Raw genomic sequence first — 27,816 nt, 5'->3', positions numbered from 1 at the left:
ATGGAGAATGAGGTTGGCAAATCTGTGGACAATCAAATGGACAAATACATGTAATCATTTGGAAGTTTTCTTTACCTATTATTGCTTTTATTCTGCTTCCTTTTTCACCCTGAATTGTCATGTATTTATCCCTCTATTGACTTAGCTGTGCTGTTAATTCTTTCTTACCCTCCTCTTCTCAATGTAGAGTTACAATAATGGGGAAATCGGAAAGCCAAATGGATATTGTGGAAAAATCAACAAAATCTGGGAAGAAATCCTGGAGCTTTGTGGCAATCGGTCTGGCTGTCTTGCTGCTCCTCATGACTTGTGCAGTGGTCACCCTGGTGATCCTGTATGCCAGCAGCAGAGGTAAGGAACCTGTCAATAATTCTCCTCTTCCCTTTGCAAACAACCTACAAGTCTTTTTGCAGAGCTAAATGAAAACAAAAATACAGGGAGACAGTGAGGTCACCTCTGTGAGGGACTTGGCTATCTCTGCTGTGTTCCAAGCTTATGCAGAGAGACGATTGTGTTGGATTTTACTTCATTTTTAAAATTATGTGATGTAAGGGTCTATGGTTTTAATCAATTCTATGCTCTTTATTGAATTCAGCATTGTTTTGGCAAAGGTAAAAGATTGTTGCACTGTTTCAGAGGGGAAGGTGTGTGTCTGTGTGTAAGGCTTGACATTTCCTTATTTTATAGAAGCCTGAGGCAAGATTCATTATTGCCTGGAGTTATAAAGCAAGAGCTGTTTAGCAGATCTAAAGGGGAGATTGCTTATTACAATGTGAAAGCTTTTTTTAAAAACGGTCAGTGTGCTGCTGAGGAAAGGGAGACTTTTTAAATATTACATCAGGCAATTTGGTCTCTAGGTGAGATTTGGTTCAGTGACTTTCATGCAAAGATCTTGCCAGGAACGTGACAACGAGGCATATTACTTTGAGGTGCTTTGCCTAAATATATTAACTGCAGAGCACGCTTACTCTCAAAACTAAGTTTCTCCATTAGCACACCAAATGCAAAGTCCTATTTAAAAATTCTGTGAAGCCATCAACAGGATTGGTGGCAGCACCTGCCTCACGTTTGTCATTTCCATTAATGTGTCTTGGAGTCAGAGCTTTGCTAGAACACTAGAGAATAAAACTAAACTAAAAAGTACGAATAGCAAAACTGAAGCGAGGCATTGCTTTCTCCTTACATTGTCTCTGCAGCCCCTGCCTGCAGTGAACTGCTTCCTTCAGCACTTGTAAGTAAAACACTGCACAATTCTGAGTAATAATTAATGAGAAAAGCCTTTTTGTTGTTTACTCCTTTTGCTACCAGCAATTGAACGTTACCAGCATCTGTTCCAGTGTTAGATGTACTCTCCCAGTATTTGGCATTCATAACACTCATCAGAAAGTTGCTTATATTTATTCTATTAGCTCAGGAGACGGAAGGAAAGAAATTCCCCAGAGCTAGGTCCTAGGGTAGAAGTTTCTGTATCAAAATATTGAGCTATGCAGAACTGTGTTGCTTGCATGCATAAAGGATTCGAGAAGTCTGCTCTGCATCTTGCTCCTTGGGTTCAGGCAAATCAGAATTCAGGTATTAGTAATATTTGCCCAAATGTTGGGAGTCTCATCCAAATCCATGGGCGGAGTCTGTGCATGTAAAGCAAGTGCCAGCTATTGCATTTCTTTGATGGAAAGCCTCTCTGTGAGTAAGCAGTTCTGAAATATAAATGTTTTACAGGCTCATATCAGCACTTAAATTTCCATTGGAAATGTTTCCCGGATTCAGACATTCCTGAGCAAACTGTGAGTGCAAGGTGATTGCAGAGCTGATACGCTGCTGGTCCTGCACAGCAGCTCCTCCCGGCTGTTCTCGCAGGCCTTAAAGGGGGGTTTCAGCACGGGCCAGTTTCTGCCTCCCTGTTTACACTGGAGCGTACGCAGTGGAACTACTGCCCCAGGAGACACCAAGATGTGGTCGCACCCCAGAGCGGCCACAAGCTTTAGGTAATTCACAGGTCGGAATTGAGCAGCAGGAACTTTAGTCTGCACCATCTTTTAGGTGAATGCCTACGTGCACTGTTTGGGCCTAAAACTGGGAAAGCAAGAGCTCTTCAGTGCACGTTCCTGCAGAACAGGAACAGCTTCTGTCTTGGAAAGTTTTGTCCAAATACTCTGCTTGGGTCTGTGTTGCTGTTACATCTAGGCCCATACCCAACGCTCAGTCAAAAGGCTGAAGTCTCTCTTAGACTTACCGAGTGAAAAGTGCATATTACTCAAAGCTGTATGAATATAAATCCTACACAGCAACAGAAAAAAAAGTAGCTGAGCAGCATTCTTGTGATAGAACTAAGAATCCTTGAGATTCTGTTCCTTCTAGTTTCACTCAAATGTTAATTTGGAAGTGTTATGGGATGCTGGGTTGTTTACTCAGAGGAGATTCAGGTTCACCACTTCATCTTTGTACATCTTTTATCAGAATAGCGCTGCCCAGAGAGGCTTCTAAAGACAGTTCTATTTAGTTAATGAAAAATTAAAAGGGTTACCTGTCCTGCTGTACATTCTCTTTTTTTATATATATATATATATATATATGATTGTACATACAGGCTTTGTGATTCAGGGAGTATGTTTTTGTTCTGCTTGTATATAGCTTGCAGAAGAGCTTTGTGGTGCATGAAACAGGCCTCTGGTTATAGCAATAATGCCTGTAATACATGTTAATAGTGACTGATTTTTATCTATATACCCAGACAACAAAACCACTGGAGCTCTCACAGCAATGCAGTTATATAGTTCTGGAAGCAGTTTGGGGATTTTTGACATCCAAAGAAGTTTTCATACTCATAAAACATTGTCTAAATAAGCTAAAGCAAAATACAGTAAGTAATAGGAGAGTAATATTTGGGTGATTATAGAAAGGGAAGCAGACAGAACTGAAGTCAGTTGGTTTTGAGTCAGGATACACCATGCTCTCAATCTTTCCATCACACCCACGCAGAGATCTTTGCAGCCTTTTCACAGCTCTTTCTCAGCTACGTTCTACAAATATTTACTAAACTCCAAACCTCAACACTTGATGGAAAGGTTACAGTCTGAAGAACATTTCAGCACTACTTACAGCTGGCACATTGAGTCACAGTCAGCGACTTCTCCAGAAAACTTAGTTACAGACAACTTCCATTCCCACCTGATTGCTGATCCTGACCGCTCAAAGTTTATGAGTTTAATTGATGAGTTTATGAGTTTAATTGATATTGTTTATGAGTTTAATTGTTTATGAGTTTAATTGATATTTTATTCAATTTTTTGGCTTCCAAGTTTGTAGGGTTTCTCAGAAGTAAGATTAACAGTTTTATATTGTGTGTGTGAGCGTGTCTGCAGCCCCACAGGTTGTCACTCTTGGCACCTATTCTAGAGGCTGTTAGCTAGAGGGCTTGCTTCTGCAGCCCTGTGCTATCCTGTTAGGCAGGCTACAAACAAACAAAGAGAAACACAACACTCGGACTAAGCACCACCTTGTCCTGGGAGTAGATTTCAAAGTGCCATGTTATGCTCCTGCGTTTCCTATGCTGTGAATGGGATTCATGGGCACTTGAATCATAGACTCACCAGAACCTGCTGACTAGGGGCAAGATCTAACCAGGTCGCTGGCTGGAAAGCTTGTGCCTGAGATCTGGCTTGTCCCCCAGACTGATGCCTTGTCCTTCTTTGACTTTGTGAACGTTGGTTAGTGAGGCATCTGTTCAAAGGAGACGAAGAATTTAAAGAAGCGACAGCTAACGCAAAAGCCGTGATGAAATGACATTTGGGTGGCAAGACTCAGCTGTGGTCAGAGGGAGCTGCATGAGTGTAAAGCGTGAATGCAGAGTGACAGGCCACACGGGGCTCCAAAAGTGGGCAAATACTCAGTTTACTGATTCTCACATGAAATTCTGTCTCAGCCATGCTTATAGATAGACTATAGGTAAGAAATCATAAGAAAGGTGGAATAAAACCAAACACTTGTGTTTACTCCATTTGAAGACACTGACATCTGGTATGGACAGCCCTCTCAGAGGAAGAAAAGCTAAATTGGGCAATTCCATTATTTGTTGCAAACAATTTGCTGTTAGAACAGCAACAAAGGCAGCCTGCAGTGCTGACAGCACTTCTGCGGATGAGAGCTGCGTGCGAAGCAGCTAAGGTGCTGAAAGGTAAAGCTCACGCTTGACTGCCTGGTGACAACCGTGGGTCTAATCGTTTCAGCGCGTGCCATCCCCAGCCATCTGCGGTCCTCAGAACGCACAGTGGGAAAACACAAAACACAACCTGTGTGCTTCGGGGACTGTACAGAATGATTTGCCTTGCTTTTGTCGTCCAAAAAGGGAACTTCAGTAAGGCTGTGAAAAGCAACTTTTATTTTAAGAAGAACTGTCTACGCAGCAGGGGGAACATGGGATTTAGAGCTGTACAACTGTGACAGTCTCCCCTGCTGCAGATCACTATCTTCATGCCTTACATTACTGTCAAACATGAGCCCATGTCCCACTTGATTTTATGTTCAGAAATTTCCCATCACATCCATCTAGAGCCTGCTACACATTTGGTTTGTTTCAACTTTTAGGCTTTGTAGAACATCAACCGAGTTGTCCCTCCCACATCTGTACTTGCAGGAGTCTCTAGGTCGTTGTAGCTCAACCCATCAGCAACACTTAACCAGGGACAAAAACTAAATATGTAGAGAAATAGCTGTATTTATACTGAAAACGTGGGCAGTTGTTAGTAGCAAAGTAGTTTGAGACAATGAAGTGCATAGAGTACTCTACCTGAGACTTCAGAAGGTGCATTTCACTTTTGTTTCTAGTTATTTGAAGCTCAAGAAGTGCAGTAGACAGAGCCTCAGTCAAGTGAGCAAAGACACAACAAATATATTGTTAAGTAAAACAGGGCAGTGTCAGTCCTATCTCGTACAGAGGCAGGTTGGCTTGGTTCTTTGTCAGGAATGGTACTGAGGCATAAAATAGATAATTGATAGAAAAAACAAAGGAGCCACTTTTAGAAGTAAACTGAGAGCCCCTCACCAGCCATTTCTAATTATCTGGTTTTGTGGCAGAGTTTCAGAGCCCTGAGTGTGCAACCAAGGTTCCCAAACAGATTTGGCTTCCCTGCTTATACAGCTCAATTACATTTTCACAATCACAAGGGCTTTTTGAATGTGGGGAGTGAGAATCTCATTGAAAGCAATTCCAGAAACTGAGGTTAGACATTGTCAGGTGATATTAAATTGAGAAGCTTTGATTAAAAAAAAAACAAAAACAAACAACTTCATCTGAGTCCTGCCTGGTCCCTGAGAAGGGACAAGAGAAATACAGCATACTTGTATAGTTAGGTCTTTCCCACCTTGCCCATTGCTATTCTGCTTTATGGAAAATTTCCATATGCCTTTGAAGTACTGGTTTCTTTTCCCGTGAAGGTTTTTCTTGGAAATAGCCTGGGCTTTTAGGGTTTGTTGGCGTGGGTTTTGTTGGTTGGTTTGTCGTTTTGGGTTTTTTTTTAATTATTGGAGCATTTAGGAAACTCCAAAAATTGGGCTTAGCTCCATCCAGTACAAAAAAAACCCCCTGAAACCTAAACCCCTCTATGTGAAACTTCACATTGTTACAAGTATTTTGCTCATCCCACGTTCAGATTGCTAGACACTAAGCTATCATAAGGCACGGAGTCACGCTAATGCAGATGTGCTGCCACACAGCACGACGGCGCTCCGCTGAGCCCTGGATGTTGCATTCCCAGTCACAGTGGGGACTTTTTATGTTGCCTCCACTGATGAACTTCAAAGCCCTCTTTTCTTCCCTACTGTTTTATTTCTATCTGAATTACTGTAATCTTGTTTGCTGTCATGTAAAACACTTATTTCATTGGAAAGACTTTTTTTAGTAACTCTTCTTTGCAAACATCCTAGTGTAAGGATCAAAAAAAAAGAAGTTTAAAACCATGGCTGATCCTTTTGGAAAGCAAGGGTATCAGGTTTGGTTTCCAGTGTGGAACCATGCAGTTGTCTGTTTAACATAAGTAGATCCTAAGCTAGTCCAGTTTCACAAATTGGAAACTAAAACATCAAAATTAGGCCACTCATCAGGCTGGGTGCTTAGATACCTCCCATTCCCATTCTGTGGTGAACAGCACACAAGAGTGTGACATGACCAGCCTCACAGACACATTCACTTTAGTACTCGGCATAAAAAACTACGTGTTCATGTAAAAAGGCATCACTGTAAGTCTGCAGCAGAACTTACAGCTGTGAATTCACATCAAGACCCTCCGCAGTCACTGCCATCAACCTCCTGGCAGTACATTTAGCGCAGAGCAGCAAGCAGTAAGAGCTAGGGACCGTTGCAGTTCCAGTTTCTGCTCACCACTGGTGCATAAGCTTTTTGTGGATCTTCTTCACTGGAAGAATTGCACAAACCAAGACTAAGTGGTCAAAAATAGAAAATTAATAGCCAAGAGTAACACTTTCCAGCTTCTGCTGGAGTGAGCAGACAGACCCATTTCCCCATGCAGAGGCACACATCATTCTTCCATTTCTGAAGCCACAGGAAAATGCTTCTGCTAAGGTTTCATTGCCTGTGCTCGCTCAAATTCCTTGTCACATCACTCCTTCTCCATGGGCTGAAACCAGCAAGTCATGAAGGTCCCCAGAGTTCCTAAGTTTGATTGCTTTCAGGCTACTGAGGAGAGAACAGGACTGAGCCGAGGTCTTAATGGAACAAAATTCATGTTTTACTAGAGAGGAGAGCTCATGCCACAACTGAAACAGCTGATACTAGCACACCCAGTAGCTCTCAGCACAGTTTGTACTGGACTTGGAGTACTGTGGTACAGGACTTCACTGACTTTTCCAGGCTCAGCTGAAAGGCAGAATGCAGAATGGAACGTAGTCTCCTTCCCACGCAATGCACACACACTTAGAGAAGTAAAAGTAATCTCTTTTTCTAGATTTGATCTTTGCAGCTCAAAACAGTGTGAAAGCAGTAATCCAGCTATGGGCTTTTTGCCCCCTGTTTAAACCTCTCAGTCATGGTGACTTTGAAGATCGCAAGAGAGCTCAGATGCTCAAAGCATCATAGTAGGTTGTCTGGAAAGGAATCTCATACTTTAGTGTGTGTCAGGAAGACTGCGGTGGCAGTTAGCAGGTAAAAAAACCCTGGTCTTACTCATTAAAACTTGCTGCCAAGAATGTTATAATACTTTGTCCAATAAATTTTCCTAATAAGTCTGCAGTTAAGAGATTTCTTCACAGTTGTCATTTCATATCTTTCACTGATGCTGATATTCACTCCCTTGCTCTAAAGCTAAACAGAGGTGCCGCTGAGGGTGGTTCTGCTGGCGAGGGACATTGGTCCAATTTCTTTCCAAACCAACTAATTCTGTCTGCTTTCTTCTTCCTCTCCCCGCAGGCACTCACTATGGCACCAATTCAGGCAACATATGTACCACGCCTGGATGTGTTACAGCAGGTAATGAGTGTTACTACGAATGATTATTGCAGAGGTCATGTTTTACATGTTCTTAGTAGTGGAATAAAAAAATAGTTCAGGCTTTAAGACTGAAGAAAAGGACTGACATTTCCCCTCGGGCTGGATACACATTGCTAATACTGTCAAAGGCAGCAAGTACAGCTGTCCTCAGATACAGGTCTGTGTGTAAACACCGGGCGAGAAACCCTATCCTTACTCCTCCGTTGTATACTTTGTCATCCGGAGCGTCATCCGTGAGGAAGCAGTACAGGAAAGTTACCACTGTGGGCAACAGTTCTCTGGCTCTGGCCCGAGCCACGAGGATGTGGCTTGACCAATGCAAGTCTGTGTCTATGAATTATAATCAGGATCCCCTTTAGACCAAATTTTCCCTCAGAAGGGAATGCATCCTACACAGGGCGTTGTTCACCTGTGGAGGCCGTACACCTCCAGAGAGGTAAGACTCCAGCACGGGTGTTCCCAGTTGCCCCCTGGAAACACCAGCTTCACAGGCAGGTACCCAAGCTCAGGCCCCGGGTAGGGCCCTGGGCAGCGTGCTCATGCCTGGGAGGACTGTTGTGCCTTGCAGAGGCTCCCTCTGCAGAGCAGTAGGGGTGCAGTGCAGATGTCTGCTGTCAGGTGCTTCTGGGCATTTCGGCAGAAAACAGGATCCTTTGAGTCATACCCGCTGTAAGCAGTATGAGCAACGTGCCTTCTTGCCAAGCAAGGCTGCCCTCTTGACAGTCTTTGGTAGTCCCAGAGATCACTGGGCAGTCTGTGGAATTCAACTCTCCCATTTTGATACCTAGCTGCTAGAATAATTCAGAATATGGACCCAACAGCTGACCCTTGCAAGGATTTCTACCAGTATGCCTGTGGGGGCTGGCTGAACCGGCATGTTATCCCAGAAACTAGCTCCAGATACAGCATTTTTGACATCCTGAGAGATGAGCTGGAGATCATCCTGAAAGGTAGGAATCAGGCTACTCTGTCCTTGGTTATGCACTTGTGTTTAGTTTCAGATATTATTTACTGCACATTACAAAGAGAAATAAACTTCCAGGGAAGTGTTGATTGTGACTTTTTTTTTTCTGCAGTCCTTTAATCTTTCCATCTCTTACTACACCCATTTGGGGGTAACATCCTGTTCCCACTAAAAATCAGCCATGGGTGATTTGGTACTGACTTCAAAAGGAGCAGGACAAGCTGTATGCATGTCCTTCTTCCTGACACTTTTTCCATTAATAGCCCCTTTAAAGAGCACTCCAGTTTCACAGTAATTGAAGTCTACAATAAGAAGTATTTATCATAGCCCTGAATTCTCAGTGATTTCTATGAAAAGATCAAAGCTTTCCAGGACAAAACTCTCACTGCAACGGTTCCTTCCCCAGGTGTGCTGGAGACTTCAGATCAAGGGGACAGAGAAGCATTTCAGAAAGCTAAAATACTTTACAAGTCATGCATGAATGAGAGTGAGTCTCTTCTTGTTCCAGTGATTCTCTTGTTCAATACCAGATGTACTGAAGTACCAATGCACTTTCAAGCAAAAGTCCAGTCAGTGTCTATCTAGTCTGCATGGCCTTGCCTGGAAGGCTGATCTTCAGACGAATGAAGATGCCTTCATACATCATTAAAGCTTAACATACACCTTCTGGGATGCAGAAAGGATTGATGTTGGTTGCCTGCCTCTGGTACCAACGCAGAGCCCTCCCTTCTGAATGCAAAAGCATGTCCCATTTCATCCTTTCCGAGCAGATTCAGTCAAGATCAGCACTGAAGTCTGCAGAAGTATTTTTATTGCTTTTCTGAAGACTAATGTAGGGAGACTGATGACTTCAGGATCTCTCTTATTACCTGCTCTGGCAAATTCAGTTTCAGATTCAAACTATTCGGCCCATTACACAGAATCATAGAATAGTTTGAGTTGAAGGGACCTCTAAAGGCCACCTAGTCCAACCCCCCTGCAGTGGGCAGGGACATCTTTAGCCACATCAGGTCGCTCAGAGCCCCGTCCAACCTGACCCTGAATGTTTCCAGGGACGGAGCTTCTACCACCTCTCTGGGCAGCCTGTGCCAGTGTTTCACCACCCTTGTTGTAAAAAATGTCTTCCTATCTAGCTTAAATCTGCCCTATTTTCGTTTCAAACCATTACTCCTCATCCTATCGCAGCAGGCCCTGCTAAAAAGATTGCACCCATTACCTATTTGTCTTCATTTTTTTTTCCTATGAAAACAATATAGTATTTGTTTCTCCTCTCAGGTCTTATAGAGCAACGAGATTCATTGCCTCTGCTAGAGGCCTTAACGATGGTTGGAGATTGGCCAGTCGCTTCTGCAGACTGGAATAAGACCAAAGGTAACGCCGTGCCTGAAAGTTCGGTTGTGTTAAGGCAGAATTATTGACTGCACGAAGGAGACTGCTGTCATTGACTTAGATCCTCTGTTTTAACTTTTTCTTCATAAACAAACGTCAGAGTATCATACATATTTAACACACAGTGAACTGTATAAATAAGGTAGTATAAATTTAATACCCGTATTTTAAGATCTCATTCATGAACAGTGAGTGTACGTTAAGACAGTTAGGAAACGTAAGGAACCAACACAAATAATGAAAACAAAAGCAGTATAACCGGTACAGCTGTGTTCTAATGCTTGCATATTAATTAGGGTTTGGAGCATAACTGCTTAACTGGGCAAGGTCATGGTGATTTATACTATGCATAGGCAATTGCATACACGTATGTATATATATATATAAAAATCATTTACTAATTACTTTATATCACTGAGACAGATAAGGCCAGTAAGAACAGTCTAAATTTCTAGCCACTATAGGAACGTCCTGTACAAGTATTCTCACACGCTGTCCAGTCTGGTTCTAAACAATTTCAGCAATAAGCTTGCAAACTATACAACTTAATCGGTCCTGAGACGTCATTTATCAATATGTATGTTTTCCCTTTTATCTCCCAGAGCCAGATTGGAGCATGGAAGAAAAACTTTCCATAATGAACTCCAGATTTAACAAACGTGTCCTCATCGACATGTTTGTATGGAACGATGACCAGGATTCCAGCAGACACATCATTTATGTAAGAAAAACATTGCAGGGAATTATTTATACACCAGAATCATCATGGATAGTTATTTACACTGCATACAGCTTAGCTTTCCGTAAGTCAGCAGGTATGCACAACACTGGCAAAGTGCATGCAACAGTTCTGTACCCCAAGTGGCAGATCTGTCTCAAAGTCGTATTGGGAAACATTTTATGGCAGCATAACTTTTGTTTCAGTTAAAGAAATAAAAACCAATGGACCTTTGCCAATTTACAGTATTTAAGGGTTGTAGATTCTTGTGACTTGCAAAATGATGGTGAGGTTTAATATGTAGCAGGAAGATGTATTTTTAAACATGTAAATAATAATTCAGAGTTTGCTCATGTGTGCTTATGCATGAAGTCTAGCCCTCAAGTTAGAGCATAAGTTGCTTAAATTTATTCTTAGATCTCAATGGTTACTGAAAGATTTTGCTCAATACCCCACACTAAGTATCCATCCTGTCCTCATCTAGTGATCCAGAGACAAAAAGTTGTACCTTCCATCTCACCCCACTTCCTAGAAAGCTAAAGGTCTTTGAGTGTTCAGTAAGAGTGTGCTAGTGTCGTTCCAACACTGACGGGGTGGAACGTGCAGCATTTTGCGTTGCCTTTCAAGGATACCCTTGGACAACACCAGGTCCTGTTCATCACTAACTAGAGAAATGTATGGTTTCCTTCAGATTGACCAGCCAAGTTTAGGAATGCCATCCAGGGATTACTACTTTAATGGGGGCAACTATCAGAGAGTAAGTATTCCTCAAGGTTTATTTACTATTTGCTACCAAACTAACTTTGTTACTTATCCCTGTGTTTCGGAAAACTCAAATACATGAATCTTCATGTTATGTAACAATCAGAATTAGACCATGACATTCAAGGCTACATTTGTTTTCCTAATTATGCCAAATTTTTGTAAAACTTTACAAAAGGACTGAACAACTGTATAAATATCAAGCCTCCCCAGAAGTGGCCAGTTCATACAGATAAAAAGGTTATGGGAAAATCATTTGATTTATAGCTTGATACAGTCTAATTGTGAAGGATTGGTTCACGTTTCCAGTGCAGTTTATTGTGGATTTATTTCTGTCTTCTAAAGCCACTGGTTCTGGCTACTGTTTTACAAGGTACTGCAAAGGTGGATTATAGATATGGGAGAAGAATTGTCATACTGGATCGTATTTGAATGCACAATACCCCAAAATACATTGTTGAACACCAGAATATTCAGAATTTTTCACATGTTTATTCAGGTTAAAATAAAAAGTGTTTTGCATGGAGCAGCAAAAGCTATATTAATGGAAGATACTCTGCTATTAAGAGTCTGCTGCCACTTACTCCCCCCTTTCCCAAAAATTACATCAAGATTATTTTCTATCTGCTTCTCTGTGCCAATGCTCAGAGCAAGTGTGAGGGTTTCTGTAAATACACAGAAGGCTGCTGCAAACACGGCCAGATAATTTATCCGTTTCCAAGATGAAACTACTGCTTTAGTACATTTTATTTTCCTCAATTATGTCACACTAACAAAGAGGATTTGCAGCCTAACATCAAACTAATTTTCCTAACACGAATGGAAGGGAATACAGAGAGACAACAATCAGCATTTTAGACTCTTTTGTCTAGTGGTTGTAAAGGCAGATGAAAACATCAGTGAGACCAGTTTTCTTCTCACTTCAATGTCTTTGACTATATTCTCATGTATAATGTAGTCTAAAATACAGTTCTGTGAAGTTTTTATGAGATGGTTTTGTATCATGAGACAGATTAACAGAAGCTGGCTGGTCATAAAGGTGTGGAAACCATCTCCACGTAGTTGTGCTGGGAGCTGCAGATAGCTGCTACAACTAGGATTCTGTTCTGCAAGTTTCACTTCTACAGTGGCAGTTGCAGTAGAAAGAGAGGGCTGTTTATGCACCATTGCATGAAAGTCAGACTTAGATTGACTTGTAGGAGGTAGAAAATCAGGTACAGTGCATAGATAATCCTAAATTAGCAAAAGAAAACAGTACTGCTTAATAGAGCTTTAATTTGAAGCTATAAAGAAGAAGGACTAAGGCTGTGTTTTTAATCTTAATGAAAAAGGAGGCGACACAACCCCTATTTATTTGCTATTTAACAGCTCACTTCCCACAGACAATGAACCAAACTCTGATGACCCAAACTCCCCCTGTGCTTAGTCCAGCATCTTTTGGCAAGACTCCTACTGAGGCCTGTGGGAGTCTGGCCTGATTAAGGCCTCAGCATTCAGCCTAAAAAAAACACAAATCATCATCATCATCATGTAAGTGCCCAGACTCAATTTCACAACAGTTACTGTATTTATCTGGTTTCCGAGGTCTAGGGAGGAAGAAAAGTATGCAAGAGTAGGTGGTATTAAGCTTTCCTGTATCAGAGATCCATACTGCCTCAGCAGCCACAGAGCTTTTCAAGGTCCATTCTGAGGCATAAACCACAGCCATACCCTCCTATTAGAAAGAAAGCAAAGGTATCACCAGGAACTATCTGAGACAGCTTTTCTCTCAGGCAGTGAAAATGGAGTTTAGAAGATTTATGGTATTACTTTCAGAGAACTTAAACCTTCCATGTTTACCCTGGTCTCCTGGCTCGTAGGGATCACTGTTCCCATAGTGTGACTCGAAGCACAGAGCTTTCTCTTTGCTCAAGCAGTAATTTAACTCAGAACGCCAGAGTTGGGTTGCACAGGGAAACAGAAAGCGTTGCTTTCACTATGTATTTTGAGACTGGCAACTCCTGTAAGGTATTCCAGGATGAACTGAGGTCCCAGGTATTGCAGCAGTATCTTATAGTAGGGGAGGAAAAAAAACAAAGGATGAGAAAGTGGAGTGGGGAGGGTTGCATTGGAGACAAGGGCAGAGGCTGTGGCCCCAGGCCCAACTTTTTCACAGCACACTGTAAAGCTAAAATAATGAAAAGAATGATTTGCTGCATGAGAAGTGATAGACAATGCTACACACGTCCTGTTCCTTGCATGCAGGTGAGAGAAGCTTACCTGCAGTTCATGATCACCATTGCCAAAATGATCCGGGAAGACAAGAACATGTCTAAAGATGATTCCTTTGTCCAAGAGGAAATGGTAAAGGTTATGGAGCTTGAAACAGAGATTGCAAATGTGAGTACAGAAATGGAGAACTTCTCAGGACGTTGGGGGCAAGGAGTGAGGGAGAGAGCCTCTTTCTGTCCTGTGCAGCAGTTTAACACATCAGAAAACTCATGGCTTAGAAGAAAGTAGGGGGAAGGCGACTTCTGCCGTGACTAGCCCCGAGATCAAGCCTCTGTGCATATAGTTATGTTTACTGTGTGCACTGCTACTGTTTCTGCTCTAGTCCTAGCCATATTTATTTTTGGAAGCCTCCTAAAACAGGATAATTATCTTCTGCTAAACATACACTGTAACACCACCAGGGCTAGCTCCTTTGCATCCTGTGAAGTCTACAGCACCCTAACAATCTCCAAGAGCTTAGTCTTCCTTTCTAAAGAGGACAGAGGGAACTGCTCGGCTCAACGTGTTACTGAAACATTATTGAACTGGGGGGGGGGGACACACACGACACACCCATGTTCCTGTACTGAAATTTAGAAAGCAGCACTGGACACCATCAAATGAGCTTTCTTTTCTAAAATAAACTGATTTGTTTGCATATTATGTGAGTGTGTATGTGCACATGCATGCATGCCATTTCAGCCATTGGCACTTGTCAGTTGATTCTAGTAATAACCTTGTGAATGTCTTCAGGCAACTACCCCAGCAGAAGAAAGGCATGATGTAACCTTGTTGTACAACAAAATGACCTTAAAAGAGCTACAGGAAAAGTTTGCATTGAATGTAAGTGTTTAATGAGCAGTCAAATACTTTCAGTCTCCTCTTATGACTGTGCCAATTGGAATTGGCTTTGTGAATTTATCAGTGATGCAACAAAGAGGTATAAAATCATTCCCATTCTTAATTTTGTCTTCAGAGTCTCTTAAAAAGACTTTTGCTACTGAACAACACAACTGCATTCAATCCCATAGACTGTAGAAAGTCCAGACAGTTACTAAGGCACTTTAACACCTGGCATTGCTATGCGTCTTTTTGTCTGCCCAGGAATTTAACTGGACCTTCTTCATCCAAGGCATTATGTCTTCAGTAAGTGTTCAGGTTGACCCAGAAGAAGAGGTTGTGGTATATGGCGTGCCCTATCTGCAAGAGCTGAAAGCAATTATCTCCAAATACTCAGCAAGGTGAGGAAACTGGAGAATATCCAAGACAAGAGTCCCAGAAGTGTTGTGCAAATGCAAATTACTGGGCCTGTTTGCTAGTCCTGCTAGAGCTTCTCTGAGAAAAGTGACACCACTTCATTGTAAAGTACAAGTAATGTCTTCTAAGGTCCTAGGATCCCAAAGTACTGTGGTACTAAGTGTCTCACCTGCTTAGAAAAGGCTAAAGGAGAAGAAAAAGATACATTACAAGCTTAGCTCTTGTTATCTCTAAGAAGAAAAAATTAGTCCCTGAACAGACATGGCAGTACAGTCCTCAGTCTGAATGCCTCTACAACTAGCCAGCCTGTTAAGTAAGATGAGTCACCTGTAGTTGCTAGGAACCTGATGACTGGCAGCAGTCGTTTGCTTTCTTATCTCCACTAAGATCCCCCTCCGACTGTCTGCTCTAGTGTTGCTTTTTACAGGGGATTAAACTCAGCTTTGCTTTCCCACACAGCACCATCCAGAACTACCTCATTTGGCGACTGGTGATTGACCGAGTCAGCAGCTTGAGTCGGCGTTTCAAGGATGCTCGGGCCAGCTACAGGAAGGTATCTCCTCTCTTCCTAAAGGGGCTGCAGAGCACAGCACTTGGAGGAGTGTCCCACAGTCACCAAATCAAGTCCTTGTCAACACAATGACATTATGTTGTGTAATCCCCAAACTAATCTAAGAACAGCAATCACAACAATGGAAGCCTTTGTCTTAGGTTAACCTGCTCTTCAGGTAATGATTTAGAAAAGAGATGTGCAGGCAGAATGAATCCTGTGGTGGTTTGTCTTGCAGGCGCTTTATGGGACAACGCTGGAAGAAGCCCGCTGGAGGGAGTGCGTGAGTTATGTCAACAACAACATGGAGAACGCAGTAGGGGCAATGTATGTCAGGGAGACATTTGCCGGTGAGAGCAAGAGGATGGTATGTAGTTTACCCTTCATACTACTGTACATCCACAGTGTTGGCAGTGCCCGTTCCTGTCTGATCTCCCAACCAGCTTTTTCTGTTAAAGATATCAATCGACCAAGGGTCAGAAGGGCATAAGTCATTTGTGATGCTCTTTTAAATGCTGAGTACCATGTCTTAGAACATAGAGTTTGGGGACATCATCTTTCAGTAGGAGGCTCTTCACCCCTCCTTAGCTGTGCCTGGGAAAAACAGTGGTCAAATTATTCATTTCTTACTGCCTGTCTTTTAGGTCCGAGATCTAATAGATAAGATTCGTGAAGTGTTCATCGAGACTTTAGATGAGTTACAGTGGATGGACGAGGCATCTAAAGAGAAAGCTCGTGAAAAGGTGAGAGAACAAGGAACTTCAGTTCCATCAGGAACATGAAATCAGTTGAAATGTGGCATTGCTATTCCCAGTTCCTCTGCAAATGAGGAAAAAACTTGGTTGCTCACTATCCTGTTATCAGTTGTCCTGTTACATTATCCCTTTCTTTTTAATCCTTTGTTAGCTCACATACCTTTTTTTATTTCCTTTAATGAGTTTTGTGAACCGTGTTTTAAATGAGGAGAGAAGATGGCATCAAATGCATCAACTAGAATGACAACTGAATAGAATGCAATCCCCCAAAGAAACACTTTTCAAACATTTCATTGTTCCAACAGCAAGGAGAGAAAAGCACCACTAAATGAGGGTTAAGCCCAATCCCTGTCAGATAGTGCTGTAGGGTCTGCAAGTCTACCATAGTGGCTGGGCAGCAGGAGTGAGAGGAAGACTGTATGTTCCATATTTAAAAAAAAAAGAAATCTCGCTGGGCAGTAAGGGGCATTTCAACGAGGTCTTTAAATACTTGTATCCAGTTTCTCACAAACAGGTGGACAATAGCAATAACGAATTTGAACTATCATATGTATAAAAACTTTAAAAAAAACCACCACCACACCAACAAAAGCCACAATTAAGAGGAATCACCACACTTTTCTTCTAGGCAATGGCAATTAAAGAACAAATTGGCTACCCAGATTATATTTTGGAAGACCAGAATGAAAAACTAGATCAGGAATACGCCAATGTAAGTACACTGTGCATACCTCAATAAATACCTCGATATAAAAGCCTACACTTATTTTCTTGCAGCTTGGAATACTTATACCTGTGCACCTCATTTCCAAGTGACAGGACAGCATGCAAAATTGATTGTGTTGAACACTTCAATAAATAAATGTATGCAAAGAGCTAACTACTAAGTGATACCTTGCAATCAAAACGTTTTTTTAGAAGATACATTCAGTGGTACAAGGAATTCCTCCTTCCACACAGCTTGCTAATATACTTGGATATCTGTCTCTTTAGTTAAACTTCAGCGAACACAATTACTTTGAAAACATTCTGGAAAACCTGAGAGCTGGGGCCCAAAAGAGCTTGAAAAAACTTCGGGAGAGAGTTGACCAAGATATGTAAGTATCCAGACTGCACGGTACAGACACTCTGAATTATGGTTGTCTTAAGTCATACGCTGTGGAGAGCAGAGAATGCTTATGTCTGCCATCTTACAAGCTATTTCCTGGAATTAAACCAGTAGTTCATTGCCTCTTGTGGTAGGAATTCATCCAGTTCTCTTGGAGTCTAATCCATCATCAAGCTGCTTCACGTGCAGGTACTGCACTGAAGCTACTTAACATGAAAGCAGTGACAGATCTTTCTGACAACTTGGCAAGGAGGAAATGAAAGAAACATTATCATGGAACTTCCAAAAACTGATATTCAGGGAACAAAAAGCTTAAATATTCTGCCTAGAATTCTGTGGAAATATGCCCGATCTCGGGGAAGTTGAGCACCAGATCTAATTTATGGCCATTTCCAGCCGATTACTTCGCACTGCTCCTAGTGAAGTATAAGTGTGTTTTTCAGGAACCTCCTGTCATAGGTGCAGGTTTGGCTGCCTCGCGATCCCTTCTTTGACTCCATGAAGGCATCCCGAGTAAGTCTCGGGTCTCAGCCTGCAGTGCCCCAGCTGTTACCTCACGGTTCTCCACTCAGACTAGCACTAGCTGACGATTTGCCTAAACCAACCAAATAGAAGTGGCACGCTCACAAATTGTTGCCAACAGCTCCAAGGTGAGCAGTTGGCATCAGTAACCAGTAAGAAGCGTTTCTACAGGATGACCCCTCTAGTCCTTCAAGTGCGGTTGAGGTCCTGCCAAGTCCATGACATGGCTACCTCCCAGAAGCCCGGGCTTGCATGTTCAGCAACAAACACCTTGGAATATGACCTGATTTCCAGAGCTATGAGCTAGCCAATCTGAACTTCTAATAGTCCAGTAACTTCCTGAGCTGGACACCTCCAGCACAGCTACCTGGCATCTGTCCTGACAGCATCAGTGACAGATACGCTGTAACGGAAGGCAGCAGTGAGGAAGTTAATGCCAACTTGATGTGATGTTCACTAGTAGGTTTCCAGCCTCTGTGATGCTGGAAGAGAATGTCTCAAGACAAAGGAAAGTAGATTCCAGTAAGAATTGCAAACACCTCCTCACAAAACATAAACCAGAGTTATTAGTAAGCCAGCAAACAAAAACTCTCCAAAGGGAAGCATTAGTAAATTTATTGTTGCAAAGCCTATTCATTTTTTCTATCCCTCTTCCTGGGAGGTGGTTTTAACTCAAACTGTGAGCACACAACACAGACACTCGGAAACCTCCAGTGAATTACTGATGAGTAATTCACCAAGGGAGTTTTCTGATCAGTCAGCTAAGTAACAGAGCATTTTTCCCCCCAGTTCCTCAAGAAGTGAGGAAGCAATCGTGGTGCTCTTCAGAGCAAAAATTCTTGCTCAGCATCAGTGTTCTTAATCCACAAACTGCAGATCACTGCTGCATTTTACAGTCTGTCTACAGGGGCAGATGGCCGCCCTTTAGCCAAAATTCCCAATACCTCTGCTCACTCTAGGTGTGGTTTAAAAGCACAATTGTGGGAACTTTTTCATGGATTCATAAGTTAGGCCTCCTTTGCCTGGTAGTTTGATGATATATGAAATACCAGTAATTTGCACTTTTTCCATGTAATTAACTACATCGTTCTAGTGATGTCTCTCCAGCAGCTTGAAGGGTTTCCCCAAGGAGACAAAACCATTTATCACTCCAGATCAGTGTTTAATTAAACTGAAGGAGAGTATATAGCTAATATTGCTGATATTATTAGCCAATTATTGCAATTAAGAAAATTAGCCATTGTTCATAATCATAGCCTACTTTGAGGGGGGGGGGAGGTGTGTTAGTTGTTACAAGCTACCTGGGCAGATACATGTCAGGCGAGCAGAGGAGAAGCTTCTGGACCAAGAATGTGTTTTCACCACAGAGTGGCCTTCAGAGCAAAAATGTTTTGAAAAATTCTCAAGTTTGCCTTTGAATTCAGGAACAGACTCCTGCCCCCTCTTTATGCACGTGTTACACGCAGGTTAGTGGCAGCAACCGGCACGGCTCGCTTCCGCCACTTACTGCTGTCCCCAGGCTGTGAGGAGCGGTCCTCTCTATTCTGTTAGTCCAGAATAACCAACTTTTCAAAGACAGACACAGACACGGGCTGTATTTCTTCAGCAGGAGATTGGATTCCATTCCACAGCAGCTCACAAGTTATGTCAAAACAACAGCAGATACAGCCCCTAGGGCATCACGAGATACTGTAGGGACAAGAGGGCAGAAGAGCATGTTGGGTGATGCTGCTGAATACTTGTGTGAGTTCATGGCTTCGGACTGTTACTGCATGGCTCATTAGAGCAGGCTGGCTAGAGGCTTATGTCAGAGGTAGAAGAGAAAGGGAGGAGAAAGAATACAAAGAATAAAAGTTATCAAGGTATTGGAGAAAGTTTCCAGAAGTAGCCTACTTAAGAGTTACTTCTCAACGTTAACACCCATTACCTATGAAACATCAGACTCCAAATGCAGACATTTAAAACTGAACAGTCACAGTCATAAGTAATTTTTCAACTGGCAAGTTTGGTCTTAAACTTCCAATTTGAGTAACTGCCTTCTGCTGCTCAAAACATCCTCTAAGTGTTAATTGTCTTTTGAGTGTAAACTGTTTCTTCTCAAGCTCAGATAGGATTAAGATGAGCTGGCAAACAGTCACCACATTCCACCCCAATGGGGCTGTTCAACATTCAAGAGCAAAAGCATTTCTCACTTTAACTTGGCCTTGTTTTGGATGAAAGGTGCCCATAAATGAGACACCCGTTATTTCCTGGTATTAGTATTTCTTTACAGCTGTCTTCAGTGGCACCCTGCTTCCTTTCCTCAATCCCTTCCCTATATGCAGCCTGCATCTTTTAACGATAATAATTCAATACAAAGAATGTCTTTAAACATATCACGACTAACTGTGTGTGCAACACTTATTTTTAGATGGATAATTGGAGCGGCAGTGGTCAATGCATTCTACTCCCCCAATCGGAACCAGATAGGTAGGTTCACAACAGTCTCAAACACCTGCATGGAACTAATGGAATCATTTTTTGCACCACAAGGGTGCAGGGCTGCTATCCAGAGGCCAACGTGCCTGTGCCCTTATGGAAGTTCTGGGCAAGGTAGACAGGCTGTTCTTTTCAAGCAGTTGCTTCGTTGACGAATATTCAGCTTCCCCCCCTGCCCCCCCACTTGGCAGCCATCGTTTATATACTGCAGTTGGAACAGCCTTATGTTTGAAAGCCTGAGACAGTAACTGCTACTACGTGAGTGCCAGCTTCAGAGACCAGAGCCTGCTCACAGCGTGCTCTGGGCTGTTTGTACTCGTGCTTCCACCTTCCTGATAAACATATGGGCACCTCTTCAGTTTGCTCTCTGTACAGATGGTGTATATATAAATATATCTATATATACACACCTCATTATATACATATATGCACACACCCCCCTGCACCTCTCATCAGTATGAGGCATAGCAAAGTAAAGAAACCTGCCTTTGCTTACAGAACATCAGAGCTGGGAGTTTTTGCAGAGTTTCTAGGCTGGTCTTGTTCTTAGCAGAGAAGATCTTCAGACTTAAGACATGTAGTGAACCCGTCTGGCTCCCCACATTCCCTGATCTGAGCTGGTGCAGGTTAAGCCTGCAGATGCTGTAGAGTCTTTGCTGAATTCTGAGCACCCCAAACAGGAGAGGAACCAAATAATTTCCACCAAGTAATGCTTGGTGAAATCCCCAGACTGCCAGGATCCAAGTAGTGCTAAATACCGTAAGAGGAAAAAAAAAAAATCCATGCCTTTTTTAGGCCAGACAGCAACTGTATCCTGCTGACAGGGCAAAGGCCAGAAACTTCTAGAAAACAACCACAACCAATCCACAGTCACAACGGAAAACTTAGATAACTGCTAAGAAAACCATCCAAAGAGCTCATAGTTAAGCCTTCTAGTCTCCTCAAAAAGAACTGGTTTCCATTTGTGTAGCTTCCACCTACCTCCATAGCACAGGCGAAGCAGCGACCAGTCCCTCAGCCCCCACAGGGCACTCCCTCAGCTTACCAGCACCCACCACCGTGGAGCTGCACCTGTAGTTGAGCTCAGGCTCCCTATTTATCCACAGTGGTTTTATGCTGATCCTGGTCAGCTGTGAGGCAGCTTTCCAGGCAGGGAGCTTGGGTCTTAAAGAAGACTGTACAGCTTTGCTCTGACCAGTAACATGGAAGTGGTTTAAGCAACTTGAAGATGAAGGTGCAAGCCAAAAGTCCAAGCACAGCTACCCACAATAGCGTAGATGTCACTTAAATCCCGTTTCTTCCCTTCTCTAGTTTGAGGAAAATCATTTTACACGCTACTTTCAGTTTCCTGCTTCTGTCTTACTGCAGTCCGTCTTACATATTTCTCCTCAAAATTGTGTGGATAAAACCTTCTATATAGTCAAAAAGGTTTTTGAAACCTTTGAAATGAAATATTGCTATATAATTTCAATAGCTCACTTCTTAGAAAGTATCTCGTTAGAATTGATTGCTTGCAGTCTGAATTCCTCTAGAAGCGTATATGCTTTTCATCGTACGCAGATGGAATGGAGACTAAATCCTATTGATTCTACATAAGGTTTTTGCCAGTAGACTGAAGGATAGACTAGTTCCTACTCCCCCCTCCAAGTGCACTTGGTGGGCTGGAGGAATTACTACTGCGCATGTTTAACACACCGAGTATTGCTGGTAATCAGCGTATGGTTGCTAACCTTTCTTTCACAAAAATAAAGCAATAAAATATCCATTAGTTCCCCTATAAAAGGGCTCTAAACACAAACTGTACCTATCTCCAAAAGACACTTACTAAACATCTTGTTCTTGACTTGCTGCAGCATACATTATGGACCAAATTAGGCTGAAGTTGAAGTGTAAAGGACGCTTGGTTCTCAAACAAGGAGCTGTTGTAGTTGCAGATGTGCCAAGTTAAACCTTTCCTAACTTGTCATTTTCCCTTTATCAAGAGAGAAACAATTTCACATGAGGAGGCATGATGCTGTTTCTGATCATTTTATATTTCATGTTCCCTCCTGATCCTTAAACCAAGCAAACAGCCTGTCTGCAAAGGCTGCAAAAATGAAGCTACCTTACAGTATCTCCCTCTCTCTTCCCCTCTTCGCAGTTTTTCCTGCTGGGATTCTACAGCCCCCCTTCTTCAGCAAACACCAACCACAAGCCCTGAACTTTGGAGGGATCGGGATGGTTATTGGGCATGAAATTACTCATGGGTTTGATGACAACGGTGAGAAGATAACCGAGAAAATACTGTTCTGTCGGTCGGGCTCATTACACTGGAAGGGGTGGCAGCTCCCCGCTGCTGTGACCGAAGCACCGCGCGCACACAGCCACATACCCGCTGGGTCGCTGTCTGGGAGCCGTACAAGCGCACGATTACAGCCTCAGCAATCAGCTCTGTAGGGAAGAAAAACCATGCTCTAGCCAGAGAGCTGAGAACACCAACGCCACAAGGGCAGTTCCAGCTTTCTCCCGCTGTGGCAGAGTAATTAACACCCCGGGAACCTCAGTTCTGCCACACGGACACGCAGAACAAGCACCTTAGAAGCTCCAGAGGTGGCGGGAAGTTTTGTTACATGTTGTCTGCTTAATCCAGTTTGAAATAAAACTAGGCCTCAGTGCTCCAGCTGAAGTCAGGGCTGCTGACTGAACGGGGAATCAGGGAATAACAGAGAGTAGAGATGAAAGGGCCGCAATTGATCTTGTCCGTTCCCTCGTGCCAAGGCAGGATCGACTGTGCCAAAGACACTTCTGCTAAATCTCTGTAGCACAAACCACCTAAATCAAAGGAGGAAAGAGGGGAGGACGTGCAGCTCTAACAGTAAAAAGAAACAGGTACTGCACTGGAAGAATGTGCTCTAACTCAAAACTTTCCTTTTTTCTTGGATTTTCTTACAGGTAGGAATTTTGATAAAGACGGAAATCTGTTTGACTGGTGGAGCAATTTCTCAGCGATGCACTTCAAGGAGCAGTCTCGTTGCATGGTTTATCAGTATGGGAACTACACGTGGGAGCTCGCTGGAGGACAAAATGTGAGTAAAACCAACCATTTCCACACCGCTGGTTTTTAATGCGGGAAAATAATGAATGTAAATGGAGAATCTCGACAGACGATAAGCATAAACCCCCACATACTACAGGCTAATTGGTCTGGAAAGAAGATGCAAGGGTTGTTTCTTGTAAACTGGGGACACCAGTGCAGCCTAGAAAATAGCCAGCAATACGTGTGTGCAGCTGGGTTAATGGCGAGCTGGGCCCGCGCGCGCTTCTGCTGCCAGAGCCAGCAATGAGGTGTTTTTCGCAAGGCAGGGGGGCAGGGGGAGAGTCTGGTGTTTGCTACTGTATTTTGCCAGTCCCGCTAGCGAATGTTCTGCCTGGCAGCCCATATTCTGTTCATGGCATAATTGGATATATTCTCTCTATTCTATTATACAGCTTTTAGCCTGTTAATTTTTTATTCTCATTCTCTCCTTTCTTTGCCCTAGCACAAAGTCACTGCTTCCTCTCCAGCCATGACTGTCTGTCTGTGATGTATGACTGTGCTTCAGCTTGTGGTTCTTAGGGTTGCTAATGTTACTGACTAGAGAGTAAATGAATGATTATTCTTTTAAGGTCAGTGGAATAAGCACATTAGGAGAAAATATTGCAGATAATGGAGGAGTCCGACAGGCCTATAAGGTAACTTTCAAATATGCTGTGAGTTAACTTTACCCCTGGGATTCAGCAAGGGGATTACCTGTTCTGTCATTAAAAAATTGACAATTAACGGGTTATTACCATATTAAAACCCGTAAAGCCTCAGTTACCTATCTAGACGCTTATGTCCCAATAGATCCAATCACAGGGTAGGACTGCACCCAGGAGAAGACCGCCCGGCTCCCCTAGCTGTACTTGGGCGTGCTGCAGGGCTCGATGCTGCCTACTTCTGTCTCGGGTAAACAGGGGCAACGTTCATAAATGGGTGCTGTATTAGCTGGGAAAAAGGTAAAACACCATTTTGTAAAGCCCCTAATTCTGAAAATGGCAGCTACAGCTTGAAACAGCTCGTCACGTGGCAACAGAGCGCTGATTTCGTGGCAGCACAGGTTGGTGACGCTGTGGAGCCGGGCAACTGCTTTTCCCAAGTTTATTTCCCTCACGCTTTTCATCTTTGATCTCAGAAGTGACACGTCAGGTAGGACATGGAAAGAATAGATGGAAATACCGTCTCTTTCCCGAGAGGGCTGCAGGTCATATCTACCGAAATAGCTGTCTCTCAAAGCCCAGCTCCCTTGGTTGCTTTCTTTATGTGTTTTATAAGCTTTGGGAAAATAGCACCAAGAAGTCCCTCCTACCCTGCTGCTCTTTGCCACGCAGAATAAAAATGCAAGGACTGGTGGTCTCAGAACTGCCTGCGTCTTCCCAAGGTAAAAGGTAGCTTCAACCGGTCAGTGATGCTCAAAACAAGGGAAACGCAGCTGGCGCTGCAGAGCGCTGCCTCCGTGCTGCGGTAGAACAACGCGCTCGTGCAGTGGGGCTTTACCCGTTACAGACACTACTGCAGGTCACCTTTTTTCTCCTGCTCTACCAGGGGAAGCCACCTTCCAGACTCAGGGGAGTCCAGTATCTTTAATCCTCCAGGTTTACAAACCACTGTTAGGAGTAGGAACACCGTAGTTATCAGCACAAAGGCTCTTTCCACGTGGAGCTCCGGAGTGAGCATGGAATGTTCTTTTCTATGAATAATCCTAACAGATGTCATGGTAAAACTTTCTGTCTCTGGTGTTTAGAATACAGTTAAGGGTGTTTATAGAAGAACATCCTGAATTTTGAGAAATCTAAACTGACAATTCTGACTCTGAGGGATACCATTAAAATGAATTACTTCATTAAATGAAGATGTACTTGTTTCTAAAAGCCGTTACAAATGTGGAAGAGTAGCGTGGTATGACCTAAACTGCCTGCATCCAGAATCCTCTGATGTTCTGGGGTGCCTCAGCTCTACCTTTTATGTTTTGTGTGCTTTGGGACTCTCTCAGCAACTAAGAGGATAAGGTAATAGACCGTTCAAAATTAACCAGCATGAGGACACATTAACTTGTCTCCATTATGTCAATATTCCTAAAAAAAAAGAAAATTGGCCAATTAATGCGTAACAATAACAGGTAATGGATTTAACATTGAGCAAGGTTATTATCTGCTATTTTATGAGCAGTTACCTGAAGAGAGAAAAATCCTCACCATAGAGCTGTGGAGAAGACTTAACACTTTATTTCCAGATACAAATTCCTATAGAAAAAGTCAGTGAAAGCTGATGATTTGACTCCAAACTGCAGTCACGGGCTTTCAGTCTCTGCAGCATTACTGATTTAATGTGTTAAACGGGATCCCAGCAGTTACACTTTGTCATGCTTCCCCGCTGAGGCGCAACCGAACGGTCCGTCGGGGCATGGCGTACCTTTGGCTAAAGCCGTGTGTGCCCCCTTGCTGAAGACATTCAGGATGGATCTCCAGGTGACTCCGTAAAGAACACGCAGAGCTTCTTGGAGTGAAGGCCAACAGTAACTACCACTCTAAAACTCCACTTCCATGTGAGAGTTTGGTATTTTTTCCTGTTTTATAAGAGTTTTCAGTTAAGAGATGACTGTACCTAAGCAGCTGAACGCAAATCATTTTGTGTTTCATTTTTTTATGCTAGAAAAGTCAACAGAGCACTTGTGATGACAGCTTCTTCACAAAAGGAGCTGTACTGTTGGTGTTAGAAAGATTAAAAACTGCAAAAGTACACAAGGAAAGACATGTTGGGTTCATAGACATGGTGACTAAAATCTCTCACCCCAAAATACCCATCGTGCCTGAACAGGCCATTCTGCTGCTTCTCTGAATAGCATCTGTGGTCATTCCTAGGCCTACTTAAAATGGCTGGAACGGGAAGGGAAGGAGCCAAAGTTGCCTGGACTGAATCTGTCCCACAAACAGCTTTTCTTCCTCAACTTTGCCCAGGTAAGAACACTTGGATGCAGCCACTACGTGCTGCATGAAAGGGTAAATTAGGCTATCTTAAAGGTTGGAGAGAAAGTCAGTCCCAAACTCCACTTGGACAGCGATTCACCATTGACCGTGCCCACCCAAAGGGCCTCAAGACAGATGGGGTTAAAAGAGGGTTTAGTGATTAGAGGAAAGAGTTTTCAGTAACTTTTCTGAGGGCACTGCTGAAACCCGCAGGAGTGAGGATACAGAGAAACAGGGTGTCTACCAACGAAAAGGCGTCGGGCAACAACTTGGGGGGGGAGACAACTTTCAAGAGCTTGTCATTCCACGTGAATATTGTTCCACCAACATTTATGAGAAAACTCCTTCTGCCTTTGATACAGACAGGGTTTCATCCATTTTTTAACATGTGCTGGAGAAAACTGAATGCCTGGGAACTACCAAGCCCTGAATTAGGAATACAGACTGAGATGGCAGATGTTGCTCCAGCTTCCACCTATTTTCCTCTATACCACTTTAATTCCATGCAGAAACAGTAAGTTTGCCGAGCTGAGTTTCACCCTTCAGCCTGGATGAGAAACTCCTGTATGTTTACACTCTTGGAGTAACGAGTACTTAACAGTAGGTCAAATATTTGACAGCAGGCCAACGCGCTCGTGTCGTGCCTCAGAGTCTCGGACTTCAGCTCGTCTGTTTGTGGAAACGCGTGGGTGAAATCAAGAGCTAATATATCTATCCCGAAGCATCAGGTCTGGATCCAGGAACTTGATAAAACAAAAACTAGTTAGTAAATAATCGCATCTATTCTGCCTCCTCTATGAAAGGCGCTCCGGCTATATCGTAACTAATTGGGATGGCTCTTAGGAAAAGCTTTGAAAAGCAGTGAGAAGGTCCCCAAACTGAATGCCCTTTGATACTGACCCACGCATTATTGCCGCTCCTTCTCTAGGTTTGGTGTGGTTCCTACAGACCAGAATATGCTAGCCAGTCCATAAAGACCGATGTTCACAGCCCTCTGAAATACAGGTGGGTTTTTCTAACTGATCTACTCGTGGGTGACTGACTTGGTCCAAGCCATTGCACCAATACAGCGCGGAAGGAGAGGGTGGCTCGCTGCTAGCAGCTATATTCTAGCAGAGAAGACAGATCTAGACTAACTTTCAGAATTTCCCCCATAGCTTGTAGGACACTGCTGGAGAGTCCAGCCCTTTACTTGGCCTGGGGAGTTTGCCACCTATAGAGGATGGACCAGAACCCAGACCCGCTCTCCTTGTTCTGGCATTTCATAAGTCATATTCGCTGTATTTTTCTTGCACAAAGTATTCTGAGACTGTAATTACGAGACTCTAAATCACTGTTTGGACATGGCTTTGTTTTCCAGAGCAACAACCTCCACGCGCTGTACCCACCTAAGTAAGTTCCTTCTCTTTGTTTAGGGTGATGGGATCTTTGCAGAACTTTGAAGCATTCTCAGAGGCGTTCCGCTGTAAAAAAGGCACAGCCATGCACCCCGCAGAGAAATGCAGAGTGTGGTAACCAAGAAGAACGCTGGCGAGACG

General features: G+C 43.1%; 1 protein-coding gene across 3 annotated transcripts; it reads left to right on the top strand.

Annotated features, from left to right (window-relative positions):
- MMEL1 (membrane metalloendopeptidase like 1) lies at positions 1-27,793 on the top strand. 3 transcript variants are annotated; one of them, XM_009952309.2, is made up of 24 exons: positions 198-409; positions 1,415-1,446; positions 2,639-2,647; positions 7,445-7,480; positions 8,290-8,451; positions 8,872-8,952; positions 9,741-9,836; positions 10,457-10,575; positions 11,264-11,329; positions 13,579-13,713; positions 14,338-14,427; positions 14,689-14,825; positions 15,301-15,394; positions 15,630-15,758; positions 16,036-16,134; positions 16,775-16,858; positions 17,140-17,243; positions 20,187-20,245; positions 22,395-22,514; positions 23,186-23,319; positions 23,900-23,965; positions 26,174-26,269; positions 27,207-27,283; positions 27,694-27,793. In XM_009952309.2, the coding sequence occupies exons 1-24, from the start codon at positions 198-200 to the stop codon at positions 27,791-27,793; spliced, it is 2,337 nt and encodes a 778-aa protein (XP_009950611.1). The 3 variants fall into 3 exon arrangements, with proteins under 3 accessions (XP_086332225.1, XP_009950611.1, XP_086332226.1); XM_086476099.1 differs by lacking the exons at positions 1,415-1,446; positions 2,639-2,647 and adding an exon at positions 1-50 and having other exon boundaries at positions 188-351; positions 7,421-7,480; XM_086476100.1 differs by lacking the exons at positions 1,415-1,446; positions 2,639-2,647 and having other exon boundaries at positions 198-351; positions 9,741-9,844; positions 10,459-10,575; positions 14,338-14,433.
- Positions 27,794-27,816: the final 23 nt, after the last annotated feature.

This window comes from Leptosomus discolor, chromosome 20, assembly GCF_034619465.1.
Source record: "Leptosomus discolor isolate bLepDis1 chromosome 20, bLepDis1.hap2, whole genome shotgun sequence".
In the NCBI taxonomy this organism is placed as follows: domain Eukaryota; kingdom Metazoa; phylum Chordata; class Aves; order Leptosomiformes; family Leptosomidae; genus Leptosomus; species Leptosomus discolor.
Note: the sequence above shows the minus strand (reverse complement) of the source record. Positions and strands in the feature narration are given on the sequence as shown.